General features: G+C 41.3%; 1 protein-coding gene across 1 annotated transcript in view; it reads left to right on the forward strand.

Annotated features, from left to right (window-relative positions):
• Window positions 1-15995, forward strand: part of LOC132820630 (neural cell adhesion molecule 2-like) — a 581438-nt gene that overhangs the window by 79537 nt on the left and 485906 nt on the right. Inside the window, exon 2 of the mRNA XM_060832832.1 lies at window positions 5614-5688. Coding sequence (XP_060688815.1) covers window positions 5614-5688 — 75 coding nt within the window. The remainder of the gene's footprint in view (window positions 1-5613; window positions 5689-15995) is intronic.

The raw sequence follows: 15995 nt of genomic DNA on the forward strand, positions 1-15995 counted from the left end.
ACCTAGACTTGAAACATTAGCTTGCTCTCTCTCCATGGATGCTGCCTGACCTGCTGTGATCTCCAGCACTTTTTGTTTTCAGTAGAGATTCCAGCATCTGCAGTTATTTGCTCCTACAGTAGAGAGAATGTCTATACCTTATCCATCTTTCACTGAAGGAACAAAGACTTGTATTTAAATATAACATCTTTCACAAACAAAGAGTTTTCTAAAGTAATTTATTCCCAGCAAAAGCACTGAGCAACTTATAAAACAGCAAACTTCCAAAAACAGGAATATCTTAAATATGTTGCTGTGGCTGTTCACTGGGGGATGAGTATTATCCAGGAGACTGGGAGGGTTTCATCATTGATATAGGAAGTGATGGCTTTTGCACACACCTGAGGGAGCAGATTAAGCCTCAGTACTATATCACAACCAATGGGTAACATCTCCAATGATGTAGCACACCATTGGTACTGCAGTGTCATATTGATTACGACTATGTATTCAAACCACTGGAATAGGCTTTGCACCCATCTCTTTCCAACTCACAGCAATGACAGTACAGTGGTAACATTGCTGGACTGGCAAGTCAAAGGTCCAGGTTAATATTCTGGGCGAATGGGTTTCAAATCCCATAACAGTACCTGGTCGAATTTAATTTCAATGAATACATTTGGAAGTAAAAGTAAACTTTATTAATTATGACCATGGAATGATTGTTACAAAGACCCAGCTAGTTCACCAATACACTTTAGGGAAAACGGTCTGCCATCTGGACCTACACCAGACTGCAGATCCACAGAAATGTGGTTGATTCTTAACTATCCACAGAAACGGCCTAACAAGCCAAACAATTGAAGGACAACTGAAGATGGGCAATAAATGCCAGCAATGTCTAGGTGTCATGGGAAATCTGAGAATTTCCATTGCTATGCCCACTGATATCAAAAGTGTTGCTGGGACAAAACAGATGCTATCACAAGCCCAATTAATCTCGAGAAACTAATTGTAGGCACAGACAATATTAAAGAATAAACACAGAGAGCACTGGTAAAACTCAGTAGTCTGGCAACATCTTTGAAGAGAGAAACAGAGTTAACATTTTGAGTCTGGTATGACTTTTCCTCAGATCTCAGGAGTCAAATGTTAAGTTTTTTTTTCTCTCTATAGTTGCTGTCAGATCCACTGAGTTTCTCCAGCATTCTGTGTGTTTGTTTTGGGTTTCCAGCATCTACCGTATTTTAACTTTAGTCCAACACAAAAGAATTAGCTAAAAGTGGCTTTAAGGTTAGAAGGGAAAGAATAAAAAGGAACCTGAGTGGCAACTGTTTTACACAGAGGGTGGTATGTGTGTGGAATGAGCTGCCAGTGGATGTGGTTGAGGTGGGTACATTGGCAACATTTAAAAGTCATTTGGACAAATACATGGATTGGAAAGGCTGAGAAGGGTATGGACCAAGGTGCAGGGAAGTGGAGTCAGCGTAGTTGGGCATTTTGTTCGGCATGGACGAGTTTGGGCCAAAGGGCTTGTCTCTGTGCTACAGTACTCTATAACTCTATGGCTGTTCATGACCATTCCATGGATGCCAATATATGCAGGATTGCCAGCCAATGTTGGCTGCATATTTCAATCAGAAATAATTTATTTTTGATCTTATTAGTTTTAATTTGCCAGAAGGGATGAATAACTAAATCCAAACACATGGCTACCCGACCTCCATATGCAAGCATGTCTGGTATAAGCCACTTTACAAAGAAATCTGATTGCTTTCTCATCATGTTTTCCTTCACACATGATGAGATTACTGTATTATCCTAACTGTAGGGCTCTGAGTTCAAATAACACAAGACAAACCAGGAAACAGCCTGCACCTCCTGTCAGTGTATTTCAGTTTTACAGCCTAAACTTCTCAATTTTCACTTATCAGGATGAATGTAAGAATGTCCAAATTTCAAACAATTGATCACAAAGGTTTAAGTGGAAGGATAATAAACATTGCACACTGGCTAGTCTACGGCAACAGCCAATAGAACAAAACAAAGAAAAGAACAAAGAAAATTTACAGCCCAGGAAAAGGCCCTTTGGCCCTTCAAGCCTGTACCGATCCAAATCCACTATCTGAACCTATCGCCCAATTCCTAAGGATTTGTATCCCTCTGCTTCCCACCTACTCATGCACCTGTCCAGACGCACCTTAAATGAATCCAACATGCCTGCCTCTACCACCTCTGCTGGCAACACATTCCAGGCACCTACTACCCTCTGTGCAGAGTACTTTCAAGAGAAGTTGACTTGTCAACCAATAAGAGAAAATAGAATATAGAACATAGAACAGTACAGCACAGGAACAGACCTGTTGGCCTAGAATGTTGTGCCGAACATGATACCAACCTAATCTAATCCCTTCTGCCTGCCCAGGATCCATACCCCTCCATTCCTTGCTTATTCATGTGCTTATCTAAAAGCACCTCAAACATTCCTATATATCTACCTCTACCATCACCTCTGGCAGCACAATCCAAGCATCTACCACTCTCTGTGTAAAATACTTGCCCCTTACATCTTCTTGAACTCTCCCCCTCTCACCTTAAATGCATGCTCCTTAGTATTAAACATTTCAACTCTGACAAAAAGATTCTGACCATCAACCCTACTCAACCCTATCTATGCCTCTCATAATTTTATAAATTCCATCTTCAGCCTCTGCTGCTCCAGAGGAAACAACCTCGTTTTTTTCTAGCCTCTTATAGCTCATGCCCTCTAATCCAGACAGCATCCTTTAAACCTCTTCTGCACCCTCTCCAAAGCCTTCAATATCCCTCCTGTAATGTGGCAGCCAGAATTGAATGCAATACTCCAAGTGCAGCCCAATCAATCGGCACTATTTTCTCTTGTAGTATAAATACTTTGTGATTTTTGTTTCTGAAATTTGTCATTCTTGCATTTGCTCTGATGAGTGCTAAATAAAAACCTTCAGCAACATACTTCTAATTCTGTGGTTGCAAGTGACTGCCTACTTGACTTAATGGAATGACTGGAGAGGCTGGCTTTGTTCTCCACAAGCCTGAGATAGTTCAAGCAGAAGCCAAACAAGATGTTCTCATGGACCAATGGCTTCCAGTGCCATGAAAATGCATCAACCAGAAGACATGGATTTAAGATCATTGTCAAAACAACTAGAGCTGAGATGGTCAAAACATTTTTCTGTTGTGGTCTATTGTTTATTACCTGGAAGGATGGTGACTGCAGCTTCAATATAAAGAGATTTGGTTAGATAATTGGAACAGGAAAACTAAGTCAAGGTATTTGGGTGGGTTTTGTGGAGTGGGACAAATCAGGTTATGTAAAGGGCAGCAGAAGAATGGTTGGGCAAATGTTCTTTTCAGCTCGATGACACAGGATCGATTCATCAACATGATAGTGAGGAACATTACATTGACACAAGTGAAATTCTTTAATGGACTGATAAGATTCACGAATTGAATCTGAGCTGTTAGAGATTCAATTTAACTATGTGTCAACATACATTGATTATATCTATGTAGGGGCAGAAATGACCATCACCAATTCCCTACTCTCCTTCTATTCTCCTCCATAAACAAGCTGTCTTGTCAATTTAGAAGCATGCAGTTCCATTCCTATTGTTCTGACCCCTCTAGAGATAAATAAATCTGTACCAGAGATTTAAATTCCTACTGACTGACGTAAAGGAATCGTGCAACAAGTTTTAAGCCATTTACTGTAACAAAGAAGCTAGAACAAACAAAAATAAACAGACTGAACATTCCTTAATGAGGACCTATTGTTCTAGGCTACAGAAATTACTTATGTGATTATGTGACTTATTGTCATTTTAAATCGACAGGACCACACGCCTATGCATATACCTTACAGGATGTTTTCTACTGAATTGCAGACTCTTCAAGAAATAATCTAAAGTAATTTCCTGATTCCAAAGGATTAATTTCTCCACATTTTCTGTGTCAGAACATAGACCATTCTTCAAAGATCATTTCTCTCAGTTTGCTAAGGATTCTGAAACTGATACTAAACAGTAAGGCCCACTCTGAAAATTTCTCCTCCTGACCTCCTCCTGATCTCCTTCTGGAATCTGTAAATAGCTGTGGATTGCTTCATTTCTAACAGTGGATAGGTTGTCCTGAGCATTAGCTGGCAGAGTCTTTTCTATTTGTAGATCACAGTGATGTTATTCTACTTGGCTCTCTCTCCCTCAGTGTTCCTGTTCAAAGTCTCTGAGACACAAAGTCTACTATAACAAGCAAATCTGCTTATTATCTTTAGTGTCAGATGTAAACCTGGCAGTTGCATTTCAATAGCACACAACCTGAACCATTGAATTCCATCATAACAAAGCCACATAGGCTTATTGTTGAGCAGAACTCATAAAAACAACTCTTCATTACCCTATTTAAATTTAAAAATCAAATTTAAAATGCTAAGGTTTGAAGCCTTATAACATTCTTATAAATTTTTGCATTTAAAGTACAATGGTCTTCTATTTACCGAGCCACTTCAGCAAAGAATCAGTTCAGTTTGTGATCTGTACTTTGAGAAGTAGCTGTAACGAAGCCAATTCATGACCACTTGGGATTTTATCCTGCAACATCTGGTGAGGTCTGTCCCAATTAGAAATTTAAAACATGGTTCTATGGAGCAAGAGTAGGTCATTCAGCTCTTTGAGTCTGCTATGCCCTTCCATGTCATCTTAGTTGATCATCTAACTCATTCCCCTCTTCCTGCTTTCCCCCCATACCCTTTGATTTCTGCAGTCCTTAGAACTAGAGCTACCTCCTTCAGTTTAGTGTTTTGGCCTCAAGACAATAAGTGTAAAGGTAAGGTTGCCATTATCCCAGAGGACCATTAGTCTGGCGATGGTTTAACCTGTAGGTCACCACGCCTCAGGTGAGGGGGAGGTTGGGACCTTCACGGTGACCTTAGCCAGCAAAGGAATTGTGTCTGTGCTGTTGGTGTTACTCTTCATTCTTCCAAATATCCTGTGCCCCTCACCCAATGAACCCCACCCTTCAAAACCTTCAGCCTTTCCTCACATTAGTCACCTGTGCCTCAGTTCACTGCATTATGATTGTGTTCTGGAACCTGCCCTTCCAGCAGCAGCCATGACCTCAGTCCTGCCATTGCTGAATTCAAGAGCTGCCAAACTCTGATAGCTGCTTTCAACCTGCTTACACTTCAAGCTGGCATTTCCAGGGAGGCCCACTGTTGGCCTCACTATTATCTGATTGGCTGGTGGTCAGTAGGGCCTTTGGTTCTGAGCTGACAGCTGAGAACCCCAGTAACTAACTGCCCGATATCAGAACCTGTGAAACAGCCTACTCTCATCTTCACTCAAATATTCATCTCGTTAAATGACATTTTCTGATATTTCTATTAACTCAAGCTTTATGGGGCTACATGCTTGCATTCCATTCTCTTACAGCAGTGCGTAATCTGGAAAAGTGAGCTATTGACTTTCAGGTTATGTCTGTATGAATCTAATGTTGGGAAGATTGATAGTCAAGAATGAGGGGCAGATTGCAATCTGGACTCCATTAAGCTACGGGGATTCAAATAAATTGCATTCAATCTTTTTTTTCTTTTTGTCTTAGCTGTGCTTCAAGTGACTATTTCTCTGGGCAAAGTGGAACTCAGTGTGGGCGAGTCCAAGTTTTTCACCTGTACAGGTAAGCTCAAAATAGATCCTTTTCTTTTGAATGATTTTGTTGCTGTTTTCGGGCAATCCAGCACAAGCAGCCTTAAATTTTAAGATTGAAATATGGGTTCTCCTCCCTTTTAATTGTGGACCTTAGCACATGTATATGAAGGGTTACTGTTTGATGAACTAAACAAAGGGTTCTTTATTGAAGAATATTCAATGACAAATCTTGGAATACATTGATCAACACTGATCTAGCTACAGTATCAAATATTAACCAAAGCTTTATTCTTTTTTTTAACTGTTATCTTGCTCTTGCATCACAGCTCTTGAGTCTATAAATGCATTGATACAACTATCAAATATATTGGTGCATACATTAATAACCATCGAAAAGACCAATTAAAATAGGGGTTCTACTGAATGGAGCAGTGAATCCTGGAAGTGATTTTCTCTTTGCCATATGAGATCTGCTCTGTGTAGACATGTCTTAAATTCCTGCATATCTTTGCAACACAGCTCATATCAGCTGCTTGATCCCTTATGCGCAGCTAATAGTACAGGTAGGTAAAATATTTATTTGCTGACTGCTAATGCAGGTATGGTGTTGTAGCTGAAAGTTGCATTCAGGATAAACATGAAGCAGTTGCAAAAATATGATTCTTCTGTCTGAAATCATGGGCCAGTCTGATATGCCAAGTCATTTTCCATACCACCATCTTGAGTATTTGGAATGAGATTAAAAACTCTTCTTCTGACCTTAGGAAGGTTATATTGGCCTTGAGGAGAGTACAATATAAGTTTCCAAGAATGAAAGCTGGACTTCAGCGGTTACATTATGAGGAGAGATTACACAAATTACTCTATTTGCTGTGGATTTCCAAAGGCTAAGAGTAACCTGATCAAAGTATTTTAAGATATTAACAGGAAAAGACAGGGCAGTAAAGATAAACTATTCCCAGTGGTTGGGGATTCGAGAAGTAGGGGCCATAGTCTGTGAATTAGGATCTGACCATTCAGGAGAGATGTTAGGAAGCATTTCCACACGCAAAGGGTGGTACATGTTTGGAACTCTCTTCCACAAACCGCAGTTGACACTAAATTCATGATTTTAGATCTGAGATAGATATATTTTCATTCAGCAAAGGTATTAAGGGATTTGGGCCAAAAGTAGTTTGAAGTATGAAGTCAGACCACAGATCAACCATGATCTCACTGAATGGTACTACAGGTTTGAGGGGCTGAGTGGTCTCCTCCTGTTCCTATGTTCCTATCTCAATACCTGAAATTGATATGCTCCCTCACAGCATTCCATACACAGTTACATCTTCCAGAATATTACAACAACATCTAGAATAAGGATCAGTTCACTTCTCGGTTACCCTAATTTGTTTTTCATAGAGTCATAGAGATGTACAGCATGAAAAGAGACCCTTCGGTCCAACCTGTCCTTACCAACCAGATATCCCAACCCAATCTAGTCCCACCTGCCAGGACCCGGCTCATATCCCTCCAAACCCTTCCTATTCATATACCCATTTAGATGCCTTTTAAAAGTTGTACCAGCTTCCACCACTTCTTCTGGCAGCTCATTCCATACACGTACACCCTCTGAGTGAACACATTGCCCCTTAGGCCAATTTTATATCTTTCCCTTCTCGCCCTAAACCTATGCCGTCTAGCTCTGGACTCCCCACCCCAGGAAAGAGACTTTGCCTATTTATCCTAACCATGCCCCTCATGATTTTATAAGCCTCTGTAAAATCACCCCTCAGCCTCTGACACTCCAGGGAAAACAGCCCCAGCTTATCCAAACTCTCACTATAGCTCAAAAACTCCAACCATGGCAACATCCTTGTAAATCTTTTCTGAACCCTTTCAAGCTTTACAACATTTTTCCGATAGGAAGGAGACCAGAATTGCATGCAATGTTCTAACGTGGCCTAACCAATGTTTTTTTTAACCTGTGTTACTTCGCCCCTTTCAGACTGTGCCACTAATTCTGTGCTCTCATGCCACCCTTGCTTAGTTTAAAGGTTATGTTTGATGACACTGCTTCCTGTGGAACAGCAAATTACCTCACTGTTTTTCGAGCACTTTGAGATATAAATGTGATGGCTGTGAAAAAGCACTATGTAAACGCAAGTCTTTCTTTTAAGGTGTAACTCTGGCAGACATTGTGGACCCGTGCTGCTGGCATGTCTTTGAAACAGGCTGCTCCCATGTTCATGAGAATGTGTGGCTGCACCCAAACTTCATTCCATCGCATTGTACACCTTCACATACCTCTTCACACTGTGCATCTTCTGGACCAAGCTCACAACCTGCAGACCTCCCACCTGTAACAATACTAAGCCACTAAAACATCTAGATTGTGTCTGTGATTTCCAGTCAATGTGGTTGATATGTCAGTAACTTTCAGCCCTTAGTCTTTACCACACGTTGTATACCTCTCAATGGAACTGGCGGCCTGCAATTTGCCCTCAGTATCTTGTTATAAGTGGCTATACTGTGTTGAAGTGTGTTCTCATTTGCTTTAAAGCCTTTGCGAGCTAGTTTCAAATTTATCAGTAAGTTAGAAGGAAAAATAACTTATTTTTTTCTGAGAGCTTGCTGATGATAAGGGATTTACTTAATTTATACACCGTTCCTCAGTCTGTTCTCTCTCGAAAGGATGCTATCGCATATTACTGGGTCCTTTAATGTAACAGGAGAAAGTGTCGCAGATGGAAGTATTGGATATTCAACTACTAATCTCAGCAACAGACGTATATGCCCTTGATTGTATTTGCCTCTTTTATGAAAGCTGTTTGTTCAGCCAACTCCACTGGAGCAGATTAATTTCCATTGATCGCATTGCTGTTTGTGGAACCTTGCTGTGTTCAAATGGTTTACCTGTGCTTGTCAGTGTGAAACCACTTGAGAAATTATTTGTTGCCGACACTGTACTTTGGGAGATCAGGAGGCACCATACAAGTGCAAGGCATTTTTTTTTGTGTTTCTTCATTCATTATAAGATGCTGCATTGAGCTAAAGAACTGTAAGGGAGAGAAGAGACAAAAAGACTTGCAATTACACAATGTATTTCATAATTCAGGACATCCCGCAGGCCTTATGAGTCACTGATGTGCCTTTTAAAGGCCAGTCGCTACCATGACATCAAAAACAGAGCTGTCAATTTATGCACAACAAGATCCCGCAGAGAGCATTCTGGGAATAATCAGATAATATGTTTTACTGACATTGAAGATCAGTATTGACCAGGACACACAAGCGAGATTTCCGAAACAGAACATGCTGGAAGCGAGGGGATGAAAGGTGGTCAGGGGTCTGCAGGAACTTGAGGTTGCAACCAGATCAAATGCGACTGCACGGTAGCTCAATGGTTAGCACTGTTGCCTCACAGCGCCAGGGACTCAGGTTCAATTCCAACTTTGGGCTACTATCTGTGTGGAATTTGCACATTCTCCCCATGTCTGTGTAGGTTTCCTCTGGGTGCTCCGGTTTCCTCCCGCAATCCAAAAATGTGCAGGTTAGGCAAATTGGCCATGCTAAATTGTCCCATAGTGTTCGGGGATATGTAGGCTCAGTTCATTAGTCAGGGGTAAATATAGAGTAGGGGAATGGGTCTGGGTGGGTTACTCTTTGGAAGGTTGTTGTGGACTTCTTGGGCCGAAGGGATTCCATGATTATCGCACAGTAGAACAGGTTCAAAGGACTGAATGGCCTACTCTTGGAGCCTGTTTATTTACTCTACTGAGACTGGAGTCACAAATAGACCAGGTTGATTGAGAAATGGACACTTCCTTCCCAGAATTCAAGAGTGGATGAAAAGAACTTAGAGTTATAGAGTTGGCACAGAGACAGGCCCTTTGGCCCAAATTGGTCTGTGCTGATCAAAATGTCCATCCATGCTAACACTATTTCCCTGCACTTGGCCCATATCCTTCTCAACATTTCCTATCTATATATTTGTCTATATATAGACCCGCCTCAACCACTTCCGCTGGCAGCTCATTCCATATGTACACCTTCTGTGTAAAGAAGTTGCCCCTTAGGTTTCCTTTTATTCTTTCCCCTCTAACCTTAAACTGACGTTCTCTAGTCCTCAATTCCCCAAACCTGGTAAAAAGACTGAGTGCATGCATCCTATCCAAGCCTCTCATGATTTTATACACTTCTATAAGATCCCCCCTCAGTCTCCAATGCTGTGAAAATTTGTAGCTTGTCCAACCACTCTCGATAAATCAGATCATTTTACAACTTGTTTTATACCAATCCAATAGCTTTCTAAGTTATGATTACTGGTACCAGTCATCATTTTTCTCAGAAAAGAAACTGAATTCCAATACTTAAGCAGCCCACGTGAAACATGAAATCATGTTCACAGAATAATCATTTAAGGCCTCTGGACGATGATTCAAATACAAAAAGAAACCCACTCAGCTCCCCTACTCTAGCTCTACCCTGAATTAATGAATGTCAGGCAACACAGCAGCTGTAGGTATGTGAGAGCTTAGAGAAATGACCAAAAGTCAAACAGCATTTTCACACTTACCCAGTGACTGCTGCTCTCATGTGTTCATGGCCAGATCGTGGATGATGGTGGGGTTTGGGGTGTATCAGAATCTCTGCACAACTAAATTACTTGTTAGCAGCCGAGGTTAACACAGTCCAGTTTTAAGAGAAGGTGATTGCCTCATGGTATTACCACTAGGTTCTTCATCCAGATTCCCAGATAATGTTCCAGGGACCCGGGTTCAAATCCCAACAGGGCAGATGGTGGAATTTGAATTCAATAGAAATCTGGAATTAAGAATCTGATGATCACCGTGAATCCATCTGGTTCAGTAATGTCTCTTCGCAAAGGAAGCTACCATCCTTACCTGATCTGAAGTACATATCACTCCAGACCCACAGCAAAGTGGTTGACTCTTAATGCCCGCTAGTATGAGCAATAAATACTGGCCTAGCCAGTGACACCCTCATCCTGTGAATTAAGGAAAAGGAAAGGTTCAGCCGGAGTGATTAGAGGTTAACTAATATGAAAGCATCAGCACAGTTGAAGGCAGAAAGAGAAAGACAATTTGGCATAAAGGCTGAAACCTCAGAGAGTCATCAACACCATCACCACCACTCCACAACAAATATTTTGTCACTGACATTGTGGAGGACTGGTTCCTCCTCAAATATTAAGGGGAACTTTCAACAGAATGTATGGTGCTGTGTACTATATAAGATCATAAGACATAGGAGCAGAAATTAGGCCATTCAGCCCAATGAGTCTGCTGCATCATTCAATCATGGCTGCTGGGTTTCTCACCCAATTCTCCCACTTCCTCCCCGTAACCCTTGATCTCCTTGATACTCAAGAATCTATCTATCTCAGTCGTAATTTTACTCAATGACCTGGCCTCCACAGCCTTCTGTGAGCAGAGAATTCCATAGATTCACCACTCTCTGGCTGAAGACGTTTCTCCTTATCTCCATTATAAAAGGTTTTCCCCTTACTCTAAGACTGTGGCCTTGGATCCTAGTCTCTCCTACCAATAGAAACATTTTCTCAACATCCACTCTGTCCAAGCCATTCAGTACTCTGTAAGTTTCAATTAGATGCCCCTCATCTTTCTAAACTGCATCACGTATAGACCCAGAGTCCTCAAATGTTCCTCATATGTTAAGCCTTTCATTCCTGGGACCATTCTCATGAACCCAGTCCAGGGCCACCTCTGAAGCCCAAGTTTCAGGGCCATACCGAAGAGTAAGGAGGTTGACTGCCTTAATTACAATCCTCTTGGTATCGGAACAATGTTGTTGTCATCAAAGGCTCACATCTTTAAGCATACAACAGCAGCACTCGTAGACTAGACATAATGTTGAATCTCTGCACTGAGATTTGGCTTTGATCAGAGGTAACTTGCCAAAGCAATGGAAATATTCCACATCTGGGAAGATTTCTCCGTTGATATTAATGGAGGAGTGGACCAGAACTTGACTGGGGACAGATTAGTAAAGGACTTGAATTTTCTTTACATACATACATATATGTCAGTAAGTACTAACACAGAAAAGGAACTGGAGAAAGGAATGCTAATGAACTCAAGGCCAAGAAACAATACCAAATCCTAAGAATGCCTCCCAAATGTATTGTTGGAGATGCTGCACTATGATCAGGCTTAACAGCCACACAAAGAGCCACAGAGTCCATGTCCAGTGACATGGAATTTCCTAGGTGGAAAATCATACTCATTAATGAATGATTGATGATGATAATGAATCTGTGAAGGTATAATTTCTGATTTTGAAGAAGTGAGATACACGTATGAGGAAGAACTTGTTCTGGGGAGAAGGCAGGAAAGTGGACTTGTGGATTAACAGATCAGCCACGATCCCATTGTATGGCAGAGCAGACTCGATGGGCTGAATGGCCTACTCCAGTTATTGTGACTTATGTTGTAGATCTAGCTAGCTAGAGTCAGTTCATCAATTCCATGCACAGTCCAATCAAAGGATCTTGTGAGTGTATTGGAGCCACAGATTGAAAGACCATCATTGATTAATCAAATTATCCATTTACAATTGAGTAGAATACGTACATTGTCCAAAACATTGAGATGGTACCAAACATGGAGAGGTGGTTCACAGTGAGGTTTATAAAAGCCATTTGCAAGACAATACAGCAGAATAGATTAGAGTGGTGCTGGAAAAGCACAGCAGATCAGGCAGCACCCGAGGAGCAGGAAAATTGATGTTTCGGGCAAAATCCCTTCATCAGGAATGGCTTCTGCTCAATATGTTGATTTTCCAATTCCTGATGAAGGGATTTTGCCCAAAACATCAATTTTCCTGCTCCTCGGATGCTGCCTGACCTGTTGTACCTTTCCAGCACCACTCTAATCTTGACTCTAATCTCCAGCATCTGCAGTCCTGACTTTCACCTAATACAGCAGAATAGACAGGCAAGTGGCAAATGGAAGTTAATACTTCCATGAGGTGATGCAGGAAAGTATGAGATGAGCTAATGTTTTAAAGAATGTGTGCAAACATAAGTACTCAGGGATGCATGTGCATCAATCTTTGGAGTGGTACAATATATTGAAAGTGTTGTTAGTAAAGCATGCGGGATCTTGGGCTTCACAATTTAGAGGCATTGAGTACAAAAGCAGGAGAGTTAGGTTGAACATGTATAAAGCTCTACATTGCATCTAGTTCTGGTCACCAACGTTTAGAAAGAACGTGGGATTTGTCTGAAAAGGCAGAAGAGATTTGTGATAATGGTTTGAAAGAAACAGGATTTTAGTTATATGTTTAGGCTATTTGTATCCTTGGAAGAAAGAAGAATAGAGGAGATTTGATTGAAGTTTACAAAGTTATGACAAGTTTGGATAAGTAATGCAAGGAAACATTGTTCTTAATACCATTGACCAGAAGCTGAAATCCAATACCATATAAATGCAGTGGCAATAGGAACAGATCAGAGACTAGGACTATTGTGGTGAGTAACTCATCTCCTGACCCTCCAGAGACTGTCCACCACCCACAGGGCCCAAGGTTACTCCCCAGTTGCCTAGAAGGCTGCAGCTCCAACAAGTCAAGAACCTTAACACTATCCAGGACAAAGCAACCCGCTTGATTGGCACCACACCCACAACCACTCCCCCCACTACTGCTGCTCAATCACAGCAGTGTGTATTATCTACAAGATGCATTGCAGAAATTTACCAAGGCTACTTATACAATGGCTTCCAAATCCATGACCATAAATATCTCGAAGGACATGGGTAACAGATGCATGGTGATGGTCTTCTCCAAACTGCTCACTATTGGTTTTCTGAAGCTCTTGGCAAAGATATCGTATGGAAAGCAGTGCAGGGTGAAATTAAAGGGTAGGCAACAAAAGCAGAAAGGAAAGTAATACTCCAAACTCAAAAAGGAGTTTGTGTCCAACCCTAAATGTCCTTGTGATTCTCCTGTTCAGTCTATCTGGATCTCACTTTCAGGAAAAAATGTTATGCATAATCCTGCAAAACAATAATGTTTCCCAAATTTTAAGCCTATGCATTTAATCAAATTGACCCCTTTGACAATGTACATCCGGTGTCTGCAGTCCTCACTTTTACCTCACAAATGTATAGCCATCCCTTCGGTGTCGGTGCGCTGAAATCCTGGAAATCCCTCCCTCTCGATATTGTGGATCCATGTCGGCACATGTTAGTTGAAGCAGAGAACTCACCACCACCATCACAAGGGCAATTAGGGACAGGCAATAAATGCTGGCCCAGGCAGCGATGCCAACATCCCTTGTATGAATAAGAAAATGCTAATTAGAGTCACAGAGATGTACAGCTCGGAAACAGACCTTCGGTCCGACTTGTCCATGTTGGACCAAAGTATACAGCTCTAAATATTGAGGCTATAAGGGCAGAGACATTACAATTGAGACTGACTCTTACATAATCTCAATAATTTTCTATCTGGAAATGCTAGACAGTGATCAGAAGTGGTAATACTACCTGGCCAATCTTTCTGTGCCCAGCCTAGAAACATTACAGTAAATAAAAGGACCATCCTTTCAAACTGTTGATTTCCCACAGAGAATTGATTAAGCATTTTGTAGTGAATTCTCCTGAACAGACTACCATTCCCTTATAACATGTCCGTTGTGGCTCAGTTGTTAGCTCTTTTATCTCTGAAGGTTCAGGTTAAGGTTTCGCTTTAAGACTTGAGTACAAGTATATAAGGTTGTCCCTCCATTGCATTACTGAGAGAGTGCTGCATTGCGGGAGGTAATGCTTTTCAGATCAGGCATTAAGCTGAGGCATCATCTGCCAGCTCAGGTTGATGTAAAAGTTCCCATGGCATTATCCTGAAGATGAGGGAGGGAGTTAATGCAGGTATCTTGGCCAATACTTGTCCCTCAATCAACAAAACATCTGGACAGCATTACATTTCAGTTTGACAGAGCTTGCACTGTGTTAATCATTTCCTGTATTTCCTAAAGCACAGCAAGAAAATAAAAAAGGAATATAAAAGAGAAAATAATTAAGTGATGTACAAAGGAAGCAAGGGTGACGTGAGAAAAAATGAATTGGTTCACCCAGGGAGTATTTAGAGGATGGAATGCACTGCTGAAGAGTGTGGTGGAGACAAGTTGCATTGAGGCATTCAATAGAGCATTTGGTTTTGGATAGAAATGATGTGCAGGGATATGGGGAAAAGGCAGGAGAATGGCACTGCAAGCACAATGGACCAAGCGTGTGCAGTTTTGGTCTCCAATTTTGAGGAAGGTAATTCTGGCTATTAAGGGAGTGCAGTGTAGGTTCACGACGTCAATTCCCAGAATGGCGGGATTATCTTATGTTGAAAGATTGGTGCGACTGGGCTTGTGTACCCTTGAGTTTAGAAGGATGAGAGGGGATCTGATTGAGACATATAAGATTATTAAAGGATTGGACACTCTGGAGGCAGGAAGCATGTTTCCACTGATGGGTGATTCCAGAACCAGAGGACATGGTTTAACAATAAGGGGTAGGCCATTTAGAACAGAGTTGAGGAGAAATTTCTTCACCCAGAGAGTGATGGATATATGGAATGCTCTGCCCCAGAAGCCAGTGGAGGCCAAGTCTCTGGATACTTTCAAGAAAGAGATGGAGAGAACTCTGAAAGATAGTGGAATCAAGGATTATGGGGATAAGGCAGGGACAGGATACTGATTGAGGATGATCAGCCATGATCATAATGAATGGTGGGTGCCGGCTTGAAGGGCCGAGTGGCCTACTCTTGCAGCTATTGTCTATTATTTATTGTCATCATCCTTCTTGACCATAACAATTCTGTTGCTCTGTTACTACTTCCACACAACTTCACTGGCGAGATGGCATTTTGAGAATCAATGACTGTGAAATGTGCCTTGTAAGTCAAAGTATTTCTTTAGCTTCATTCATACATGTCGATGAGGTTAGCATGGGATACATCAGGGAATTTATTGGTCAAAATATCTACTTCCCAAACATCTCCCCACTGCTGCCAATCATCCCATTAGCTCAAGGCTTTTATGGTACAGCGGTAGTGTCCCTACCTTTGAGTTAGAAGGCTAGGGTTCAAGTCTCACCTGCTCAAGAATGGTCATTCTAAAAGTTAACAGCTATAACAGTAACAGGGATCAATTGGAAATGGTTAGTAAAACTTTAGCTAACTTCTATTTTTTTAAGAAGATCTCACTAACTAAGAGTCCGAAGGCCTGCTCAAAAATTGACACATTCTGCAAAAAGCTATGCTTGATTTAACAAAGGAACACTCAGGATCAAATTGCAATTAGATTATGGCCCATTAACA

This window comes from Hemiscyllium ocellatum, chromosome 12 (genome assembly GCF_020745735.1).
Source record: "Hemiscyllium ocellatum isolate sHemOce1 chromosome 12, sHemOce1.pat.X.cur, whole genome shotgun sequence".
Classification (NCBI taxonomy): Eukaryota; Metazoa; Chordata; class Chondrichthyes; order Orectolobiformes; family Hemiscylliidae; genus Hemiscyllium; species Hemiscyllium ocellatum.